Genomic DNA, 23,349 nt, shown 5'->3' with positions numbered 1-23,349 from the left:
TGCTTTAAACTGATAATCATTTAAATTCAAATACATTCTAAAAGATCTATTTTTTAACTCCTCTCCCACATATTTTGTGTTTTTGATGTCCTAGTTTACATCTTCATGCTTTTACTGTTTATTTTAGTTATAATCCCTTTTACAATTTTTGTCTTTTAATCTATGTACTGGCTTATTTAAGTGATCTTCAGTCCTTATTATGTATTTGACTTTGATATTGGGATTTCCCTTTCCTATACATTCTTGATTCTTTTCTATTTAGAGAAGACCCTTCAATATTTCTTTTAGGGTAGGTTTAGTATGCTGAATTCTTTTAGTTTTTGCTTGTTTGATATATCCTTTATCTCTCTTTCTATTCTAAATAATAATGTTGCTGGATAGAATATCCTAGGTTGCAACTTTTTCCCTTTCAGGACTTTGACTACATTGTGCCACTCCCTTCTAGCCTGCAAAGTTTCTGCAGAGAAATCAACTAATAGCCTTATGGTGGGGGGGTCCCTTGTAAATGACTGTCACTTGCTGCCTTTAGAATCTTCTCTTTATCTCTAACTTTTGCCATATTAATTATGATATGTCTTGGCATGGGTCTGTTTGGATTCATCTTGTTTGGGACCCCCTGCGCTTCCTGTACCAGGATATCTGTTCCCTTCTTTAAATTTGGGAAGTTTCAGCCATAATTACTTCAGATATATTTTTGATACCCATCTCTCTCTTCTCTTTCTGGAACACCTGTTATGCGTAGGTTGGCACATTTTACATTATCCCATAGATAGCATATGTTGCTTTCATTTATTTGTCTTTCTGTCTGCTGTTCTGACTGGGTGATTTCCATTATTCTGTCTTTCAGATCACTTATTTGTTCTTCTGTGTCATTTAGTCAGCTATCCATTGCTTCTAGATTGCTTTTTATCTCAGAAATTGAATTATCCCTTTCTCATGGTTCATCTTTATAGTTTCTAGTTCCTTGTTGCAATGATCTGCATTTCTATCAATAATCTTTCTTAATTCAGTTAGCATTTTTATTACCACCTTTTGAACTGAGGATCTGGTAGACTGGTGAGCTCTGTTTCATTATTTTTTCTTTCAGGGGATTTCTCTTGCTCTTTTTATTGGGAGTAGTTTCTGCATTTTCATTTTATCTAACTTTCTGTGTCTCTATGAATTTAGGAGGAACTGTTACTTTTTGTGGGCTTGAAGGATGTTTTTATGTGGGAGCATCCCTGTGTAGACTCTGTATATGTAATATCTTTGGTGAGAGGGTTGGTTTTGATATGGACACGAGCCACATCTTTCCTTAGGGTGCTGGCTGTTTTCCCCTTGGGGGTGTAGTTGGTGTTGGGTCTAAAGTCTGTGCAGGGTGTAAGGTGGGACTTCCTCTCTGTCCATGGCTGCCGCCGTCTTGTCAGGGGTGAGGTCTGGTCCCCTGTAGTTAAGAGTAGAAACCCTGATATTCAGGCTCAATCAGGCTCCGTTCCCCGAGTGCATGCCCTGACCCAAAGGAGGTGATTGCTAAAGCAAGTGAAGCCCATGCATTCACAGAGGATCGATGTGCTGCCTGTGTAGGCCTCTGAAGCTCCACCTGGATGCAGCCTAAGGTCACATCCCTTCCCCTGTTGTGTTGGTCCTAGATCTAGTGCAAGGTTGTGGAGTGGCTGGGCCAGAGCATTCACTAGTCTAGGACTGGGGTTGGGGCTTTGTGACTACAGGAATTGAGGTGGCTGAGCTGCTGCCAGAGATCTGGGCTGCCTCTGTGGCAGACATCTCATAGGACCTGTCTACCCCAGATCCAGTGCTAAGCTGCAGTGTGGAGTGGGTAGAGCTGGAGCACTCACTGGGCTGGGAGACTGACTGTGGCATGCTCCTGCAGCTCCAGCCAAGCACACACTGACAATGACCACCACCACCCTAACTGGGTCACACCCCAGACCCCAGTCTGTCTCTGTGTAGCTATCCCAAGTATTTTCCCAGGGCTGGTTGGCCCAGATCTCATGCCAATCTATGGTATGGAGTGAGCAGGAGTGGGTGTTTGCCCCATTCAGATTGGGGAGTGCAGTGAGGTGACAGCTGCCAGTGCAAGTCTCTCTCTGTCATGACTGTTGGTGAGACAGCACACGCACACTCCTTGGAGTAGAGCCTGGGCTTCTCCAGCCCTTCCGTCTATCCCAGCAGTTCTCCCAGTAGCCAACAGGGCTTGTCTGCTCTGTGCTGTTCCTGAGGACTGGGACACCCAGATTGTGGCTCGACCTGCTTGCTCCCCCAGGTGAGGGTCCACCAATGCAGAACTTCTTTTCCTTTCAGATTCCTCTCAGGGGTGGGGGTCCCTACCCTATGCCTTTTTTCTGTCCTACCTTGTTACGTGAAGATCTTTCCTGCAGCTACGGTATAGGAGTTCTTCTGCCAGTTTCCAGTTAGTTTTCCTTAAGAATTGTCCCATATATATTTTTTGGATGTGTTTGTATGGGGAGGTGAGCTCCACATCTCCTTCTCCGCCACCTTGATCCCTCCTCAGGGAAGCACAATTTGTAATTGCCTGTAAGAGCTCAAAACTTGGACAGAGACTTTAAAAACACATAGTTATCAACTTTAGTCCTGAATATAGAATTTTTCTTTCCAAATAATCTGATAATGTTTATGTAATTCTAAAATTTTACTATTCCCCAGTGCATCACCATCACCCTTCAGGCTTTTTTATCTTCAGGCTCAAAATAATCCCTGGCACTTGAATGACCTCGCAATGGGTATGTGAGTTCATTTGGATCTCACGGGGCCAAAGTATACTGATAAATGTGTTTCTCTCACAGCTATCCACATTAGCTGTTTATAAACAGCCTTATTTAATTTGAACTGAATTTGCAAACGTGGACCATTCCTAATCTTTCCCATCCCTTAAACATAGGTCAAATTGGTTCATTTTATTCTTGACTCTGATCCTAAGAATGATGTACATTTTCCCTAGGCATGTAAAGGAGAAGAAAAAAAAAATCAGTTAATCAGTGGAACAAAAACTCTCCCCAGTGAGTTTCCAATAAAGAGACTAAACATCAAACACCACAAGTGCCAAAATATTTAGTAAAAGTTTGCAAATCTTTCAAAAATGTTACAACGCAGTGAAACTAATGACAAATTAGACACTGAAAACTAACATCTAGTTAAGTCTATGCAGGCACGTAGGAGAACAGGGAATATCTAAAAGCATTAACTATGATTAAACCACTGTATTAGGCTCTTTTATATATATCTCATTTGATCCGATTCAGGAAAAGTTATCCCAGACTTGGAAATTGAGGCCAAAAAAAAAGGATTGTGTGAGCCATAATATCATGTTAGCCCATTATCCGTCTTACCCAAGGGCCATCTGACTCTTTTGGGAAATATAACTTTGACTAATAATGCAATAAAGACCAGATTAAGGATTCTGTAAAGTTGAAGTATGATTTATAGAAAATTGATAAGGCATGATGATCATTTATTTTTGTTTTCTGATAGAGAAATTTACCTCCAAGGTTATAGTTACTATATAAAAATACCTCCAAGGTTATTTCCCTTTAGAATACTAACCAGTTTTAGATCTTACTTTGCAATCTCATTTCATCAATGCCTTTTCCACTGATTACTTAAATTCCAGTTCTTCACATTTGTTCTTGTATTCTGATTGAGTTAAATAGCACTTAACTCATCATCTATTCACATGAGAATTATGTTTTCAATGATTTAAGAATTTGTGCTTTGACAATCCTCGAACAACCACATGAGGTAGGTAGTATATCCTCATTTTACAGAGGAAGAAACTGAGTCTCAGAGGAAGCACATTACCTGCCCAAGCTTACAGAGGTAAGGAGTGACAGAACTGGAGTTTGAACAAATATGCTTGAATTCTTTTACAGACACTATACTGATGACTCACATATGGACTCAAATTTGGACTGGAACATCTCCAAAAAATCAACCTCATGTGTTCGAATTATAAATATGACAGCTGAATATCAAAACCAACTAACTCTGAATGACCTAAACCTGCATATTTAAATAAGTAATTAAAAAGACTGTTTATTAAATTGTTTGGTTTCAAATCTGAACTTTTAAAAACTGGAAATGTTGAAAATATTTGCACATACATTACATGGAATAGTATCATCAAAGTGTGAAATTCCAGTGCTTTGCTGAGTCCATTAATAGCTCTAGATGAGGCAGAGAAAATAACTACTGAAGTTGTTATAAAAGTCATTGAAAAGTATTTAGAATACTTTCCAGAGTCTCTCTTTGACATTTCATGAACATGTCCCTGAGAATTTTTTGAATAAATTTGACCAAATTGTCAGCCTATTCTACTGTAAAGATGTTCAGTCTACTTTGTCTCTAGACTAGTAGAAAAATGTGGAATACCAACATGTTTTTCTGCTCTTCAGGCATGAAGGTGATTTGTTGTCCTGGCTGAACACACAGGTCGGGATCAAGACTGGACAGTGACAAGCTGCTGTAAGTCTGGAAGCACCTTAGTGTACAATGTGTACCTTTTAAATCTTAAAAGTGTATCTTGGGAATGGCTGATCTTACATATAAGCGTTAATCTGCCACAAAGATGCTTTTCAGCTGGGATATATACCTTGTGAAAGCACCCTTTTATTCACCTGAAGACCCATTCTCTGTATATGCAGATTTACAAGTGTTTCTCCATAAATAAGATTCTAAAGTACAGATCGATTGGTATCTAGGTTGATTAAAAAAAACCTTGTGCTGGTATTGTGAGGGTTTTGTCCACCAACTCATGAATTGGACAGTGACCTCTGACCTGGTTTTCAGTAGCGCACATCTCTATTGGATGGCACTGGCCACTGTCTGACACAGGTTTAGGTTAAGCGAGGCCATCTGGCCCACCCCTAACCCCTGATCTTAAACTCTGGAGCCAGCTAATTTCAGCTCCAGCCGAAGTGAAAAGATAACTGTGGTTCAAATTCATCTTGACTCACAGTTTCACTGTTTTATCCTGGCTAAAGCTGCTCACTGTGTCTGTGGTTTTCTTACATAAATTTTCAATCCAGCTAGTGCTATTATACAGTGTCTTTTCCAACCCTGATGTCGGGGGTGGATATTTAGCTCGCATATTTTTTCCAGATGTGATAAGCTCTCCATAGCCCTCTTGGTGAGCAAAAGCATATCCAGATCTTCTTGAGCTTGATCTCCGAGTCTGAGGCTTTCGGCTACGCAGGGGTCTTGCCTTCTTTTGAGCCTTCTGCCACTGGCGGATCTGGAGACAAAGGAGACCCAGAGTGAGATGAAGCATCCAGAGGATATAGACTCCACACAGTGGGCCACTTTGTGAAGTGAAAGCCTTTTCTGTAAAAACAACATCAATGATAACCAAGTACTCAGCTTCACTGCAAAATCAAGTTTTTCACCTAAAAGCCAAGCAATTTTCTACCCAAAAGATTACACTGGATACTGGTTAGTTTTTATCTCTACTGAGAGACTATTAAGACTATTAAGAAGTGTTAAGACAAATTTCATTATTGTCCCCATCTAATACATCCACCTTAAGTGAACAGGAACATACTTTTGTACAGAAAGATTTTCTAACATGCACCAGCCAAATACAGTCAGTATAAAAATTTACAGACCCATATGGCCCAAATAAATCTTTCCTCTCTCTTTAGGAGATTCTCAGGATCCAGCAGTCATTAGTAACTGGACTAAGAGAAAATTTAGAAAATGAGAGTCACAAAATTTCAAACTCTCGTGGTAGGTCAAAGTACCATGGGATTTTCAGTGCTTTGATTTCTTTGGGGGTTTTTTGTGGTCTTTTGAAGAGCTCAACATTGTTTGGGTGGGTTTCTAGCATTTCTTTCATTTCCCTATAACGTTGAGGAGGAAGAGATCCAAGGTTTGGTGCTCAGCACCTTGTTCTTTAGGTCAGCTGATCGATTGCTTGGCTTCTGACTTTCATGTCGGGAGAAAGCCATTAAGCAGAAAATCATGATGTGTATAAACACAGGAAGAAATGAGCATCATCTTCCTTCAGCTCATCCATCATTTTCTGAGTTGACATCAGAATGAGCTCACAGAGCCAAAGGGAAAGGACAAACATAACAGGGGAATCCACGAATCATTTCAGAAGGAATCTCTTGGTACTTTGGCCCCAGAACATGAAGGATTTCATGATAAGGGAATTTCTACCTCAGTTCTTCTCAGCATCACCAGCCTGGTCACTCACCCCCTCAATACTTCCCCCTTCTCAAGACATAGCTACAAATGCATCTCCTCTTTCTCCTTTTCTCATCTATCTGGGTCCTGACCTAATTTGACATTGTGTTGCTTATACTCCTCTTTCCATAAAATACTGAAATATGTTCTGTCAATCCCTTGACTTAGGTATTTCTAGAATCTGTTCTTCTAACTTTATATTTTCCAATCCAGCTATCATGTTGCTGTTCCCTTTCTTAATCTGTTCAGAAAGTAACCTCTCTCCCATGTTTAACAATCTGCTACTATGTTTCTACAGAAATTTAGAGCCCCTTCACCTCATACTTTGCTCGTCTCTCTTTTACTGTACCCTTTACTTTCCCCAAGTCAGTAACTTTCCCTCTAGCTTGCCTTTGCCTTGGAGCAAATGTCCAAAATGCTGCCAGCAAGCTTGTTTTTTAAGAGTCAACTTTTAAAAATATCCAATCTCACTTGTAATTTACGACTCCCCACCCACATTCAGTGTAGACAGTTATCTTCATTGGCACTCCCAAGGCTAGTATGTTCAGTTGTGGGCAGTTCCAGCTACTGTGATGTGATGCCGTGCACCTGTAGGTGTTGCTGATGGGAAGTTCATTAGCTCTTCTCTGGACTTCTAATCAGGCAGAGGACATGATTCCAAGAGCAAAGAACCAACCCCTCAAGTACCCAGCGGCACTACAACATACCTGATCACTCAGGGTTGGGAATAAATCCACCTTCAAAAATCTGAATGCCACCACAGGCATAACTGAAGCCACTATCGTTAAGAGAATAACAAGCCAGATGCACTTCTGGGTCAAGGAATGTCGTGCATTTCCTATTATTAAAGAAAAATAAACAAACACTGTGATTATAAATAGAACTGAATTAGTGAATTAATTGGTTCTTTGTCTATTCCCATAAGGTCTTTTTTGAAAGGGACTTTTGGACTACCTAGGAGAACCACTGGGTATCTTCCCCAGTATATCATACGCTCAGTGGTGATAAGAGTGCAAGAATGGTAAGATCACCCTTGGGAACTGCTTCACGGCCTGATCACTAGGGGACTGCCAGCCAGAGCCAAGCATTCTCTGATCCAGGCTCAGTCCAGCTTCACTCATGAAGCAGAATTCTCCCATCCAGCCTCAAAATCCCTCAACTACAAAGCAGTCATTATTTTTAAAGGCACATTTACCCTTATGGATTCAAACAAAACTATCATATCAAAACTACACAATGTATGTTCTGGATGCAGGTACAATCGCAAATACTGGTCTTCTCAACTGGCTATGCCATAAAAGGTGAGCTGTGTCTACTACAGGGTCAACCTTTTAAATTCAGGCAACAGCCCCCAAAATCCTGCCTCGGAGGGACTTACCAATCTCTCTATCTCATAACTTCACTCGGTTATGAAGTACTCAAGGTTCCAAGGAGATCAAAGATGCTCTTGGGTTTGTGAGAAGAGCATTCTCCACACTGGAAAACCACTGATTCAGCCATTCAATACTCTAGTTCAATGGAGTAGTGAAACTCATTTCCAAGCCTGGAGCCAGTTTTCTTATTTTATACTCACACCTCGTATACTGGGATGTTCGTTTAAACAAAGCAATAAGGGTCAGTAAGGCAGGCAGACAAACTATACGGAAGATGTCAACCCTACTTATGAACTGTTGTTCCTGTTGGTTTTCTAGGCATATGATACCTCCAATTAATTATCCAGGTTCCCCCTCCCAATGCTATAGTTAACACAATTGTAATGGGCTTTGGGTGTGATGCTTGGCTCCTTATTGGAATGTCTGCATTTTCTCTCTTAGGATAGACTCTGCCTACCAAAGAGCACTTGATTCCATTTGCCTGGGCAGAAACAAACTTGACTCAGTAAATTAAATGTCTTTTTGGACTCCCTGACGCTCAGTACCCCCAGGCATGGCTGGAAAAACAAGCATCACTTTAAAACCACACTCCTGCTTGCTGCTGGCTACTAAGGAAAAAAAAATTTTCTTAAACCTCAATGTTGATTTAAGTTTTGAAAAGTCTCATTGGAACCCAGTAATTAATTCCTGGAATGGCATGTGCTTAGACAGTGGTCCCCACACAAACTACTTTCCCCAGTTGAGGCATTCCAGTCGCATTATGCATGTTCGAATGCTGTCTTAGGACTGGAAGTCTTCTGGTTAATGCACTGAACTTTCAGCTTTGGCAACCAAAAAGAAAAGAAAAAACTTAAAAGTAGTTTAAATGGCTCTCTTTTTCCTAATGTGTTTATTCTTATTCACAACCATCATGTTTATACATGGTTGGAATCTTTTGATAAATAAAGGATTAACATTACATGTTAAGTAAGAGAGGTACAATTTAAAGATTTCCATGTACACACAGAGGAAGGCAAAACTTGAATACAACACTCCTAAGCATATACATGCATTTAAATAGAATTGCAATTTGGAAATGTATAACCCTATAATCGCTCTGGAAATGTATAACCCTATAATGTATAACCTTATAGGGTTATAAATGTATAACCCTATAATCACTCTTATTTTGCTTTCTACATGAATCAGTCTTCTAAGAATTATTTTTCTAGACTGGATTTCCCAACTAGTGGATGCAAATCTGTCTTGCCTAATCGAGCTCAAGTAGCTTGTCACTATGTATCTCTCTTTTCCACAGTTTGCTGGGATGAACTCAAAAACATCACTGTTACCAACTTATTTCACACACACTAGAGATTTCAAAACTTCTTTAAAAGTCTATTAATAGCCCCACTGTGTAAAGCTCAGTGGCCCTTGCTGGGAATCATTTTGAAATGTGGAGTGCAATGATAGTATACTCCAAAGATAGACCAGACATATACTCTTTGTAGAATCATACAATCTCAGGGGTTTAAGGGATTTTAGGAAGTCTTTTGCTACCCATCTGCTGTTCGATGTCCCCAACCAGTAATCAAGCCACATTTGCTTTAATCACCATCTTCATCATCATCAAGGCTAACATTTACTAAAAAAGTATTATGTACCAGGCTACATGCTAAGCATTTCATATGCATTATATCATTTAACCCTCACCAATTTGCTATAAAAGTAGGAACTATTAACATCCCCAAGTTTAGAACTGAAGACATTAAGGCATGAAAAGGAAAAGAAACTTGCCTAAGGTCACACAGCTTATAAGTGGCAGAGATGACACTTGAACACTGGCCGTCTAACTACAGAGACTATTCTTGGTGCCACTCATGGACTATGTCCAGCAATTTTTAAAAGGCTCTAAATTATACATTATTTCTTTTCTAATTGCAAATAAGTTCCACAGGTAAACTTAGGCAGAAATGTCGGTGATAATGTGGCATAAAAGGGAAAGCCTGGCATTTCTTTCTCTTCCCTCTATCATACATGAACTTCACAGGTTTTCAGGTATCCCTGATCTATATGTGCTATGCCTGTTATTTGGAAAGGGACAGTCTACTGCATCTGGGCTGTTAGGAACCTGTAAGCAGCTATCTCAGTGATTCTGCATCTAGTAGGGACAGCAAAACCTAATCTTTTGGAGCTCACTTCAAGCCTGTAAGCCCTCAGATGTCTGGCTCAATCAATTCCTAGAGACAGAATTATTGGTCATCCCTAATCTCACCAAAGAAAATAAATTACAAAGACAAATAAACGACAACTTGACACTAGGCCCCGGCAAATAGTGGGACTCACTTACCAACAAATGGAAACTGCCTTGGGAAGATGCCAAAGAGGCCATTACTGTGCATGGTAAGTAAAATGGAGAAATAAGTGGCAATGCTGCCCCAGACGAAGACATGATTAATGATAGTCCAGTAACTGGTATCCAAGGCTATCTGTAAAGTCAAACACAAAGGGGAGACTGTTGAGGATTAAAAGAGCATCATTTTACTAAGTAATGTTTCCTCAGAACTGTTCTGTGAGAAGACAGTGGCACATGTCTAGTTTCCAGCCAACCATAGGCCTTACCACTTTCTGCACAACACAGGGGACTAATGTGCCATTCCTGGTAGACAACTGACTTTAGGACATATATCTGCAAGCCATTATATCTAGCAACGTTGAATCAAAAATCAGGAAATAAAATGTTAAACTTCTTTTAAGTGAGAAATAAGAAAGCAGAATGGTTTCTAATTTCAAAGCTACTTTCCAAATTGCCCTCACAATTTTTCTATTGGAAAACTATTTTTCATCGCCAGCAAGTGCAACATTTAAAAATCTGTACATAGGGCTTCCCTGGTAGCACAGTGGTTAAGAATCCACCTGCCAATGCAGGGGACACGGGTTCGAGCCCTGGGCTGGGAAGATCCCACATGCCGCGGAGCAACTAAGCCTGTGCGCCACAACTACTGAGCCTGCGCTCTACAGCCCGTGAGCCATAACTACTGAGCCCATGAGCCACAACTGCTGAAGCCCGTGCACCTAGAGCCCGTGCTCCACCATAAGAGAAGCCACCACAATGAGAAGCCCGTGCACTGCAAGGAAGAGTAGCCCCCTCTCACCGCAACTAGAGAAAGCCCACGCGCAGCAATGAAGACCCAATGCAGCCCCCAAAATAAATAAATTAATAAATTTTAAAAAAACTAAAAAAAAAATCTGTACATAGATTTTCATATGACCATTTTGATACAGGTATAATCTTTACATCAATATTCTAATTCATTTTGGTTATCATTTCTCTTAAGTTATTCAAATAATAACAAAGAAAAATCCTTAATCCACTTAAGGCATAAAATTCAGAAGCTGGGGTTCATGGTGATCTGGGAACATGCTCACAAGCCCTTCTCCCTTCCAATAAATTATTATGGCAGTAGAGCTGCAAAACGGTAACCTGTTATGGGGAAACCAAGACAGCCACTGGTGAATATGAACACTTGAGTTCTCAGAGAAAAAAAAGTAGGTTCTAGCATCCTTATTTGCATATCAGAGGCACCAAATGGTCCAAGTGAAGGTTTGCATTTCTAGCACAGTCTGATGCAAGGCCAGATTTACTGCCTGCCTGAGGGGGCTCTACCTACATAGTAAACAGATTCCTCTCTGCACATGGAGACATACTTCCCCTTCCCACATGACGTTTACCGGCCTTTAAAATGATGCCCCATAAAAAAAATGCTTGGGAACATATGTATATGTATAACTGATTCACTTTGTTAAAAAGCAGAAACAAACAAACAAAAAAGAATGCTGGCAGCCATGATGAAACTGCAGGGGTGCTAAAGGGACAGCCTTTACTATCCTCAAGAGGCCTAAGAACAGAAAGCCCTGCTTTCCATGCCTCAGCAAAGAGATGCTGGCTTTCCAGTTCATTTGTTGAGACATTAGACCAAAATCTGCAGCTGTACCTTTCACCACCTGTCAGTTCATCACCATTAAGAGACACCAGTAGCCTGACCTGTGTGGGTATGAGTAGGCCAAGAAAAATCACAACCAATTTAAGAGGATGCAATTGAAAAAAAAACAAGAACAGGTGGCTCCTGTTGAGGCAGAACTAATGGGAAAGACAGACAAGCACTATAACAAAAACAAAAAAAGTAATAAGAACTCTTAAGGAGATGCAGTTAGATCACAGAAAAAAATTCTGGAAGACATAAAAGCATTATTTCTGAATTTAAAAATTCAGTAGAGAAACCAAACAATAATAGTCACTGATGAGAACTGAATTAATATTCTGGGAAAAACGACTGGAAACAATATTTCATAACAGGGCAAAAACTTGAAGAAATGGGAACCAGGTGCAAAAAGATATGAGACATGGAAGGCAAATCCACAGACGTCAGATCCAGGGGACCAATATAAGAAATAATGGCATCGTAGAAAGAGGAAAAGGAAGAAAGAGAGAAGTAGCAATCAAAGAAATGACAGAGAAAACTGCTCTGGGATAATAAACAGCAAAGATTTTCAGATTGGGAGGGTACTGTAAATTCTAGGAAAATCAGTGAAAGAAGTTATGTTCTGGTGACATCTGTGAAGTCGAAGGATAAAGAACATAAGCTTCTACACACAGAAGATATTATTTACAAAGGAAAGAGAATCAACTTAATATCAAACTGCTACACTGAAATGGATGTAGTGGAAAATCATTTACAAAGTTCCTGAAGAAAAATGCTCTGATTTAAGAATCTTATGCCCATCCAATATATCATTTAGTAAAGATAAAGAAAGATTTGAACTCAAAAGTATAACATCTATGTACCCCTTCTGCAGAAATTACTCAAGCTTAGACAGAGAGGAAAGGATGTTAATGCCGCTCTCAAAATGAGCTTATTATTCACAAAATTCCTGAAACTTATTCTGTGTGTTAAGGACAGCAGTGTCTGACTGAAGCCGTGATTTCATGATGGATGCCTTAGCTGTGTCAGAGGCTTCCAAGTCACTCCATTATCTCCTCCTCTGCTACAGAATTGAACACAGGGGAACTAGGCGTGGAGAGTTCACAAAGCACCCATATGCTTTACTTAGTTGTGAAACAGACAAACAGAACTCCTCTTTGAGTGGAGAAATATGGTTCTGATTTTGGATGCTACCTGTCTGACTGAATTTTGGACTTCCAAGATGTCAAGGGTTAGATGGCTTTGGTTTGAACTTAATGATACTCACTTAGATGGACCAAGGCATGGCAGAGATGCCTTTTAAGAGCAGTATATTTACATCTGATTCATTCAATCTATTAAATATTTATTGAGTCATGAAGAGAAAGTCTGGGGTTTAACAAGATCTTTCACTGGATATAAGAGGCTAAGATTTGTAAAAGACATTGTTTATAGGATAGAAAAAGGACTCACCACAGGCAATTCAAACTCCATAAAAATTAAGCCCTTGATTTATACTTTCCCCTTCAAAAAAACACCCCCCAAAAAAAACCACACACAAAAAAAGACAAAAAACAGAGGTCACATGGCTTAACGTATCCACCCAGAGGTACAGATGTTAATGGATTGGAAAGCTTTTGTAAATTCTAACTCAATACCTAATGGTATTGTCCACCATTTGCATAAAAGAGGAAATAGAAACAAACTCAAGATGCCTGATGAAGATCAATGGATCATCAAGAATCATTCTTACCAGATGGGAATGTAAATTGGTGCAGCCACTATGAAAAACATTATGGAGGTTCCTCAAAAAATTAAAACTAAAGTTGTCATTATAATCCAGCAATCCCACTCCTGGGCATGTATCTGGACAAAACTGTAATTTGAAAAGATACAGGTACCCCAGTGTTAATAGCAGCACTGTTTACAATAGCCAGGTCATGGAAGCAAGTGTCCATCAACACCAAGTATCCATTGACAGATGAACGAATAAAGAAGATGTGTGTGTGTGTGTGTGTGTGTGTTTGTGTGTGTGTGTGTGTATACACCCCCACAGTGAAATACTACTCAGTCATTAAAAAGAATGAAATAATGCCATTTCTAGCAACATGGATGGACCTAGAGATGATCATACTAAGTGAAGTAAGTCAGAAAGAGAAAGACAAATACCATATGCTATCACTATATGTCAAATCTAAAATATGACACAAATAAACTTATTTACAAAACAGACTCACAGATATAGAGATCAGACTTGTGGTTGCCAAGGAGGAGGGGGGTTGGGAGAGGGATGGATTAGGAGTTTGGGATTAGCAGATGCAAACGACAGTAAGTCCCCTACATACGAACCTTCAAGTTGCGAACTTTCAAAGATGCAAACATGCGTTCACAAGTCCAATCACATAAGTTAGTTCACGTGTCTGGCGTACATTGTCACGTGCGTGCATCCTCTACAAGTGGTTGTGCTTTTGTGTACTTTACTGTGTGGTACTGTATAGAGTACAGTAGTACAGTATCTTTATTTCAAGCTAGATCTGCAAGAGGACGACTTCACTGAACTCCTTGCTGTGCAACACGAGGAGCTGACTAATGAAGACCTGATGGAATTGGAGGCCCAGAGAAAGGATGAAGAGAGACAAGAGGGAGAAGAAGTAACTGAAGAACCGAAGAGATTCACGATGCAGGAAATGGCAAGGGGTTGTTTTTTATTTGAGGAGGCACTGTTAGTTTTTGAGGCACAGGACCCAAATGTAGAATGGTACGTGAAGGTTGCAGCGGCCATTCAGAATGCAATCCAGTGCTACCATGTCATCTATGACTAGAAAAAAAGAGCTACTACCCAGACATCACTGGATCGTTTTTTCAAGAGGGTAGATAGATTGAATCCAGCAAGCAACCAGAACCTGTGCCATCAACGTCAGGCATGAGTGAAATTGCAGCTTGTCCTCTGTCTCCTATTGCTGACGATCCTTCAGCTCTACCATCTCCCACCTCCTCTCCCTCCTCGAGTCAGTAACTCTTCTCGCCTGTTCACTCGATGCCAGCCCCTGGATGCCAGCTGTTGTACTGTACTACTGTACTTTTCAAGGTACCGTATTATAAGATTTAAAATGTTTTCCTTATTTTTGTGTTTGTTTTTTATGTATTATTTGTGTGAAAAGTATTATAAACCTAATACAGTACAGTACTATATAGCCGATTGTGTTAGTTGGGTATCTAGGCTAACTTTGTTGGACTTAGGAACAAATTGGACTTACGAACCGAACGCACTCTTGGAACAGAACTCGTTTGTATGTAGGGGACTTACTGTATTATATACAGAATGAATAAAGAACAAGGTCCTACTGTATAGCACAGGAAACTACATTCAATATCCTGTGATAAACCATAATGGAAAAGAATATGATATGTATGTGTATAACTGATTCACTTTGTTATAAAGCAGAAACTAACACACCATTGTAAGGCAATTATACTCCAATAAAGATGCTAAAAAAAAGTATGAAAAAGAATATATTTATGTATAACAGAATCACTTTGCTGTATACCAGAAACACAACATTGTAAATCAACTATGCTTCAATAAAATGAATTTTTAAAAAATCATTCCTACCAGGAAAACTTCTATGAATTTGAGATTCAGATGTGCCACATACATAGCATTGAACTTCTTGATAATTCCACAGAAATGTACTGCCAAGTAAACGTTATATCTCACTTTGAAACCTGGAAGTTACTAAGTCTTATAGAAGTCATGGGAAAGTTTCTGTTATCATTGGAAAAATTTTCTTCCAAGAAGACAGCACAAGGAGGAAGTAGTAGTATAATCATTTCTCTTCACATACAACACGCAGTCCCAAGAAGTGATTGATTCATTGTGAGGTTTCCACTAACATGGAGGTTATAGACATCCAATGCTAATCTCCTACATCTGGAAATTTATGTTAAAACTTCCTGCTTTTATCTCAAAATGTGTAGTTAAAAAGAAAACCCCAGTATTCCTTTAAAATTACTGTCAACAAATGAAACAGAATTTTAAAAGGTGTAAGGACATCAAGTTAAGATATTTTCACCAGTAGGTTACCTGCACACTGACCACAATGACCAAAGACGTGGCCATGGTCACTGCAAAAGACTGGTAGTCTGCAATGTGCTGTCCATCTTCTCCAGCCACGTTGTAAAAGGCCCCATATGGGATGAAGAAAAGGGCTAATGAGGTGTAGATTCCATGTGCCACGCAGATGAAAAATTTATGCTTGTTAAAAAGTAGATTCAGCTGTCCAGGTTTGTAGAGCTGGGGACAATCCATGCTATTCTGGTCATTAACATCCTGTCAATAGAGAGTTACTTCAGTGGAAGAGGTTTGAGAATTTAGAGATACCCTGAATTTCCTATCTCCAGAAACAGCACACGCATATCTAAGCACGCCCTAATACACACTACTCATTATTTTGTTTTCATTCCCACAGTAACCCAAAGGATAATAAAATGATCCCTATTTTATATAGGGAAATTGAGTCTCCAAGAGAGATTCATGAGAGGCCACACAGCTCTTATGGCAGAACCAGAACTTGAGTGCACGCAGATATTTGGCTTCAAATTGAAGTTTCTTTCCTGTACTCTCCTGCAGCTGCATTCATGCTCCCAGAATTCTAGTACATCCCGTGCAGCCAGTGGGCCCCAGGGGTTAATTGCCAACGCAGTGAGTGGTAGTGACCAGGGGATGTCAGCAGAGAGCTGCAGAGTCAGAATTGGCCAACCAGAGTTCCCAACTTTGGGGGAAGCGTGAGCAGTAGAAAGGGAACTGGGAAAGGGGGAACTGAATGTGGGACTCCAGGTGGAAGGGAGCTGAGCCTGAAGAGGTGAGTGTTCTACCCAGGGAGGATTCCACGGGCAGTTACCAGGTGTTCAGGACAAAGAATTTAGACGGAATGAGAAGGCGTCACATCTGGGCCCAACAGAGTCCTGGGAGAAACTAAAGCTGTGCTTCTCAAACTTCATGTACACACTAATAACCTGGGGTACAGATTATAATTCAGTAGGTTTGGGGTGGGGCCTGAGACTGCATTTCCAACAAGCTCCAAAGCAATGCTGATGACCACACTGTGAGCACCCCAGCCGAACACCCCAGCCAAAAAGTATGGCAAGGACTGACCACTGGCAACATCACAGGGTCACGGGTAAGGTGAAGCAGGCAAAGAGGGAGCAACAACAGGCATGAACTCTGGGAGCAGACCAAGTTCCCCTTCCTGCTTGTGGGATGACCCAAGGCCTTGCCAAATGGAGTCCCATGAAGAACATTGATGTAGTCTCTTTGAGAAGTCCAGTTTTGAGATGCTAGTGGGTGCTTCTTTCCCCAGTCCAGTGACTGATAAGGTTATATACACAGGCTTTGAAGCCAGACAACCCTGATTCAAACCCCAGCTCTGCTGCTTAGCAGGGGTGTAGTCTTGGACCTGTCACTTCAGCTGTGTGAGCCTCAGTTTCCTCATCTCCAGGAGTATAAACGACAGCATCTCCCTCACAGGATCACTGTCATGATGAAATGGGTACATATTCAGCAGAGCTCTTACCACAGTTCTTGTAATTAAAAAACAGATGCTTCTATAAAGAATACCAAAAGAATGATGATAGTAATAGTAACAACAGTAATAGTGTTGCAATCTCAGAGTCAAGTGGCCTATTGCTAGGTTGAGTTCTGTCACATATTGGCCATGTGACTTGAGGAAAGTAACCTGAACTTCTGAGTTTTGGTTTCCTCCTTATAAAATGAGCAGACCCACAGACGGTCACTGAGGCCTTCCAGCATAGCATCCCATGATCTGGAGATCAGTTTAAGCGCCAGAGTTGACAAAGCAGGACAGGATAGGGGTATGCACTCAACTTGATGGCAATAAGGGGCCTTATTATACACACAGTTGACCCTTGAACAACATGGGTTTGAAGTGAGCAGGTTCACTTCCACACAGAATTTTTCAATAAATATGTACTACGTGGGCTTCCCTGGTGGCGCAGTGGTTGAGAGTCTGCCTGCCAAGGCAGGGGACACGGGTTCACGCCCTGGTCTGGGAAGATCCCACGTGCCACGGAGCAGCTGGGCCCGTGAGCTACAAATACTGAGCTCTGCGCGTCTGGAGCCTGTGCTCCGCAGCAAGAGAGGCCGCGACAGTGAGAGGCCCGCGCACCGCGATGAAGAGTGGCCCCCGCTTGCCACAACTAGAGAAAGCCCTCACACAGAAACGAAGACCCAACACAGCCAAAAATAAATAAATGAATAAATAAATTTATAAAAAAAAAAAAAATATGTACTACGTGATCCACTGTTGGTTGAAACTGCAGATGCAGAACCGTGGATGTGGAGGGCCAACTGTATAACTACAGGAGGATTTTTGACTGCATGGGGAGGGGGGCCAAGGTGAGGGGGACCCCTAACCCTTCTCTTGTTTCAAGGACCAACTGTATATTTTTTCTCTATATCTCTTAGCCCTTAGGTTGTTTCCATATCTTATTTATTATAAATAATGCTGCAATGAACATAGGAGAGCATATACCTTTTCAAATTAGTGTTTTCACTTTCTTCGGATAAGTACCCAGAAGTGGAATTCCTGGATCACTTGGTAGTTTTATTTTTAATTTTTTGAGGAACCTCCATACTGCTTTCCATTCTGTTCAGATTTTATACTTAATCATAGTTCAGTCTTGGTAGGATGTATGTTTCTAGGAATTCATCCATTTCTTTAAGTTGTCCAATTTGTTGGTGTATAACTGTTCATATTAGTCTCTTATGATCCTTGTATTTCTGTGGTCAGTTGTAATATCTCCTCTTTTATTTCTGATTTTATTTATTTGAGTCCTCTCCTTTTCTTGGTGAGTCTACTTAGAGGTTTGTCAATTTTGTTTATCTTTTCAAGGAACCAGCTCTTAGTTTCATTGATCTTCTCTATTGTTTTCTTAGTCTCTATTAATTTCTACTCTAATCTTTGTTATTTCCTTCCTTCTACTAACTTTGGGCTTTGTTTGTTCTTCTTTTTCTAGTTCCTTGAGGTATAAAGGTAGGTTGTTTATCTGAGATGTTTCTTGTTTCTTGAGGTAGGCATTTATTACTATGAACTTCCCTCTTAAAACTGCTTTTACTGTATCCCACAAATTTTGGTATGTTATATTTCCATTTTAATTTGTCTCAAGGTTTTTTTAAATTTCCTTTTTGATTTCTTCTTTGACCCACTGGTGTTCAGTAGCATGTCACTTAATCCCTACATATATGTGAATTTTCCAGTTTTCTTCATGTAATTAATTTCTAGTTTTATACCACTGTGGTTAGAAAGATGCTTGATATGATTTCAATCTCTTAAATTTATTAAAACTTTTTTGTGGCTTAACATATGATCTGTCCTTTAAAATAAATGTTCCATGTGCACTTGAGAAGAATTTGCATTTTGTTGCTTTTGGAGGGAATATTCTATATATATACATTGGGTGTATCTGGTATAACATGTCATTTAAGGCCAAAGTTTCTATATTGATTTTCTGCCTGAATGATCTATCCATTGATCTAAGTGAGGTATTAAAGTCCCTTCTATTATTGTACTGCTGTCTATTTCTCACTTTATGTCTGTTAACATTTATTTTGTATATTTAGGTGCTCCTATGTTGAGTGCGTAAATATTTACAAATGTTATATTCTATTATTGGATTGATTCCTTTATCATTATATAATGCCCATCTTTGTCTCTTATTAGCCTTTGTTTTAAAGTCTATTTAGTCTTATATAAGTATAGCCACTCCAGCTTTCTTTTGGTTTCCATTTGCATGGAATATCTTTTTCCAGCCCCTCACTTTCAGTTTCTGTGTGTCTGCATCTAAAGTGAGTCTCTTGGAGGCTGCATATAGATGGGTCTTGGGTTTTGTTTTGTTTTATTTTAATCCATTCAACCACTCTATTTGTTTTGATTAAAGAATTTCGTTCATTTACATTTAAAGTAATTATTGATAGGTAGATACTTATTGCCATTTTGTTCGTTGTTTTCTGGCTATTTTTGTAATTCCTTTCTGTTCCTTTCTTCTTCTCTTGCTCTCTTCCTTTGTGGTTTGATGACTTTCTTTAGTGATATGCTTATATTTCTTTATATTTTGTGTATTTACTATAGGTTTTTGCTTTGTGGTAATACAAGGCTTATAAATAATACCATATCTATAATAGTCTATTTAAGTTGATAACTACCTAAGTTTGATTCCATTCTAAAGCTTAACATTTTTACTCTCCCCCCACATTTTATGTTTTTGATATCACATTTTACATCTTTTTATCTATTACTTAACTATTGCAATCATAGTTATCTTTACTACTTTTGTCTTTTAATATTCATACTAGCTTTATAAGTGATTAAACCACTACCTTTACTATATACAGTTGACCCTTGAACAACACAGGGTTAAGGGCAACAATGCTCACACAGTCGAAAATCTGAATATAACTTTATGGTCTGCCCTCCATATTCATGGTTTCACATCCGTGGATTCACCCAACTGTGGATTGTGTACCCACACAGTTCAAAACTGTGTTGTTCAAACCTTTTGACTGAGATTTATTCCTTCACATGTTTTCTTGTTACTGATTAGCACCTTTCTTTTCAAATTAAAGAAGCCCCTTTAACATTTCTCATAAAGCTGGCTTAGTAGTGATGAATTCCTCTATCTTTTGCTTGTCTGAAAAACTCTTTCTCTCTCCTTCAATTCTGAATGATAATCTTGCCAGGTAGAATATTCTTGGTGAAAGTTCTACCTTTCAACTTTGAATATATCATGCCACTCCCTTTTGGCCTGCAAAGTTTCTGCTGAAAAAAATCTGCTGATAGTCTTATGGGGGTTGCCTTGTATATAATAAGTTGTTTTTCTTTTGCTGCTTTTAATATTATTTCTTTGTCTTTAACTTTTGACGGTTTGATTACAAAGTGTTTTTCTGTGGGTCTCTTTGGGTTCATCTTATTTGGAACTCTCTGAGCTTCCTGGGTCTGGATGTCTGTTTCCTTCCCAGGTTGGGGAAGTTTTCAGTCATTATTTCTACAAATACAATTTCTGCTCCTTTCTCTCTCTCTTCCCCTTCTGAGACCCATATAATGTGAATGTTGGTCTGTTTGATGTTGTCCTGTAAGTTCCTTAAGCTATCTTCACTTATTTTCATCCTTTTTTCTTTTTGCTGCTCTGACTGGGTAAGTTCCTGTCTTCAAGTTGACTGATCCTTCCTAATGTTTCATCTAGTCTGTAGTTGAATCCCTGTAGTGTATTAATCAGTTCAGCTCTGGTATTCTTCAGCTCTATGACTTCTATTTGGTATTTTCTTATATTTTTCATCTTTTTGTTGAAGTAATTGTGTTCATGCATTCTTCTCTCTAAGATCTTCTCTCTAAGATCATTGCTTTTCTCTGTTTCTTCATTTTGTTTGACTCTCTTGTGTTTGTTTTCATACAGCTGACAAAACAAACACTTCTCCCTGTCTCCAAGAGTGGCCTCATGTAGGAGATAAACCTTATTGTTCAACCCCGCCCCAGCTCTTTGTTGTCTCTCAAACCTTCATGCTTGTTCAAAGAGCCTATTATACTTTTAACAGTTCTCAGTAGTTAAGAACGTGCCAAGACATGTCAGTGTCAGGGTCAGATTATAGCACCTAGATTCAGGCTGATGGGAATCTAGACCCTCAAGCAGCAGTTTTTAAAACCATGCAAATATATACCTGTGGGACTGCAAGAATGAGCCTCGCTGGCCACGAGAACCAGGCAATCTAGGAGGTTCCCTGTGCCACAGTCACAAAAGTCAGGGCTCCATATTAATGCATAAGCTCTTTTCTGGGAGATGGCAGAAAGCTGGAGCAAGGCAGAGGGAGCAGACCAAGATGGCAGCCACAGCTTACATTCCTTGAGATCAGCTTCCTCAACCCCCAGAAGTGTGCCAAACCTGAAGCCTGCCCCTCAGGCTGAAGCTCCAGGACAAACAAAGAGTTCCTTTTTCCAGAAAGACTGAGAGTGGGTTTCAGTCTGCTGTCTGTGCAGTGCCCTGGGGGTAGCCTGCCAAGAACCAACTCTTCATTTGCTACTGTTTCATGGGACCCAGGAACGCAAGCCCCCAGTCACAAGAGCCAGGTGATCAAGTGGTGTCCCCTGGGCAGCAGCTACAAGAACCAGGGCGCCAGCCACATGTGAAGCTCCTCTCCAGGAGACACTAGAGCTCTATAAGGTGGCACAGGGAGAGCATGAAGATACTGCCTGCCCTCTGAGGTCTCTGGAAACGATGACAGTCAGCCCCTAGATGCACGTTTATTAGATGGTTACCCCTCAGGCCTCAGCTATAATGATTAGCTAATAGGCCTCCTTCACAGAAAGACTGAGCTCCTGAGTCTGTTGCCTCTTGCTCTGCCCTGGGAGGGGTGGTAGATATTTAAGAACTCTCTCTCCTCTGGTTACAATCCTGTGAGACCCACGAGTGTAAGCCCCACTGGCCACCAGAGCCAGATGGTGTAGAAGTGTTCCCTGGCAGCAGCCGTAAAAATCAGGACACCAGATAGGAATATGAGCTCCTTTCTGGGTAACACCGATTACTATAGTCCCATGGGACCAGGAATGCAAGTTCCCCTGGCCTCCAGAGCCAGGCAGTCAAGAGGTGTCCCCTGGACAGCAGCCACAAAAATAGGGGCACCAGACACATGTAACAGCTCCCTTTCAGGAGATACTGGTGCTCTGGAGTATGGCAAAGGGAGAGTACAAGGATGGCACCCACCAGTCTCTGTCCCTGGAGTGTGTTCCAGCGGGCTCCTAGATGTGTGTGTTAAATAAGATGCCTTCCCCCAGGCTGATGATTTAATATAAGCTGGTGAGCCTCCATCACTGGGCATGATCTGCTGCCTCTGAGCTGGGCCCAAGGAGCAAGTGGGTTTGAGCACACGGGCCCATTCAGAGCCATTTCTTAGATGGCTTCAGTCTTGTGGGTCTTGGGACATGAGCCTCATTGGTTTTAGGAGGTTCATCTCTCAGGTGCAGGTGCAGGTCTGAAATGTTAAGGTGCCCAATGTGGGGTGCACACCCTTCACTCCTAAGGCAGAAGCTTCAGGTTTTGAGTTTTCTCCCTGTTGAGGACTGTCATGCTGAGGGCGGGGGTGAGGTTTATGGTGACATTGTGTGCCAGCCTCTCCAACTGGCTTCCATGTGGTTTTCTTCAGCCAGCCTTTAGGGTTTTTTAAGAGAAAATTTTTCCTCCTGTAGCTGTAGACCCACTGTGCCCATGGCAAGAGGTGAGTTCGGGATCTTCCTATAACAACATCTTGAATTCTCCCCTTATTATATATTTTTTCAAATTGCACAATAACCATCTTTTCCCAGAAATTGATTTATATTTAATATTTTACTCCACATTCTGGGCAGCTACAAAGTACCAAGGAAAGGAACACTTGCAAACATGGGCACCTGGAAATGAATGAGCTTAATCCCTTACATCTAAGGTCTTCAAGAGTTCATTACTTTTTGTAGAATTTCACAAATATGTTGTTCACAAACTGCCCTTTTTACATACAAGAAGTGAGGCTTACAACTGACTACAAAGCCTCAGAATGGGAGAGTAGAGTGAGCTCATAATGCGAAGATTTATATTTTGCAATAGATGGCTCTGGGCCAGAAAATGAGGCCTAGCAAATGGATCTAACAACAGCCTGGAGAAAATCTGGTCTCTTTAAAAATACCTCAAAAATTTTTTTTAAACAATACACTCTGTGCCATGAAAGCTCCTCTGGCTAGCCTTTCACTTCCCCATAGGCAGCCAGACTTTGTCCCTATCCAGGAAGTACCCTCCAA

At 40.4% G+C, this 23,349-nt stretch overlaps 1 protein-coding gene across 13 annotated transcripts in view; it reads right to left on the bottom strand.

Moving 5' to 3' along the window:
• Nucleotides 1-3,046: 3,046 nt before the first annotated feature.
• The window catches only part of ATP8B4 (ATPase phospholipid transporting 8B4 (putative)), a 287,386-nt gene continuing 267,083 nt past the window's right edge, over nt 3,047-23,349 (bottom strand). For all 13 annotated transcript variants that reach the window (XM_024761880.1, XM_024761893.1, XM_024761884.1 and 10 more), the window contains 4 exons: nt 15,597-15,842; nt 9,901-10,039; nt 6,906-7,036; nt 3,047-5,245 (listed from right to left, as the gene is read on the bottom strand). In XM_024761880.1, the coding sequence (XP_024617648.1) occupies nt 4,964-5,245; nt 6,906-7,036; nt 9,901-10,039; nt 15,597-15,842 (798 nt within the window). In that variant the 3' untranslated portion in view covers nt 3,047-4,963. The remainder of the gene's footprint in view (nt 5,246-6,905; nt 7,037-9,900; nt 10,040-15,596; nt 15,843-23,349) is intronic.

Source organism: Neophocaena asiaeorientalis, unplaced genomic scaffold (assembly GCF_003031525.2).
Source record: "Neophocaena asiaeorientalis asiaeorientalis breed wild unplaced genomic scaffold, Neophocaena_asiaeorientalis_V1.1 scaffold111, whole genome shotgun sequence".
Lineage (NCBI taxonomy): Eukaryota > Metazoa > Chordata > Mammalia > Artiodactyla > Phocoenidae > Neophocaena > Neophocaena asiaeorientalis.
The sequence above is the reverse complement of the archived record's forward strand: the minus strand, read 5'-3'. Positions and strand labels throughout refer to the sequence as shown.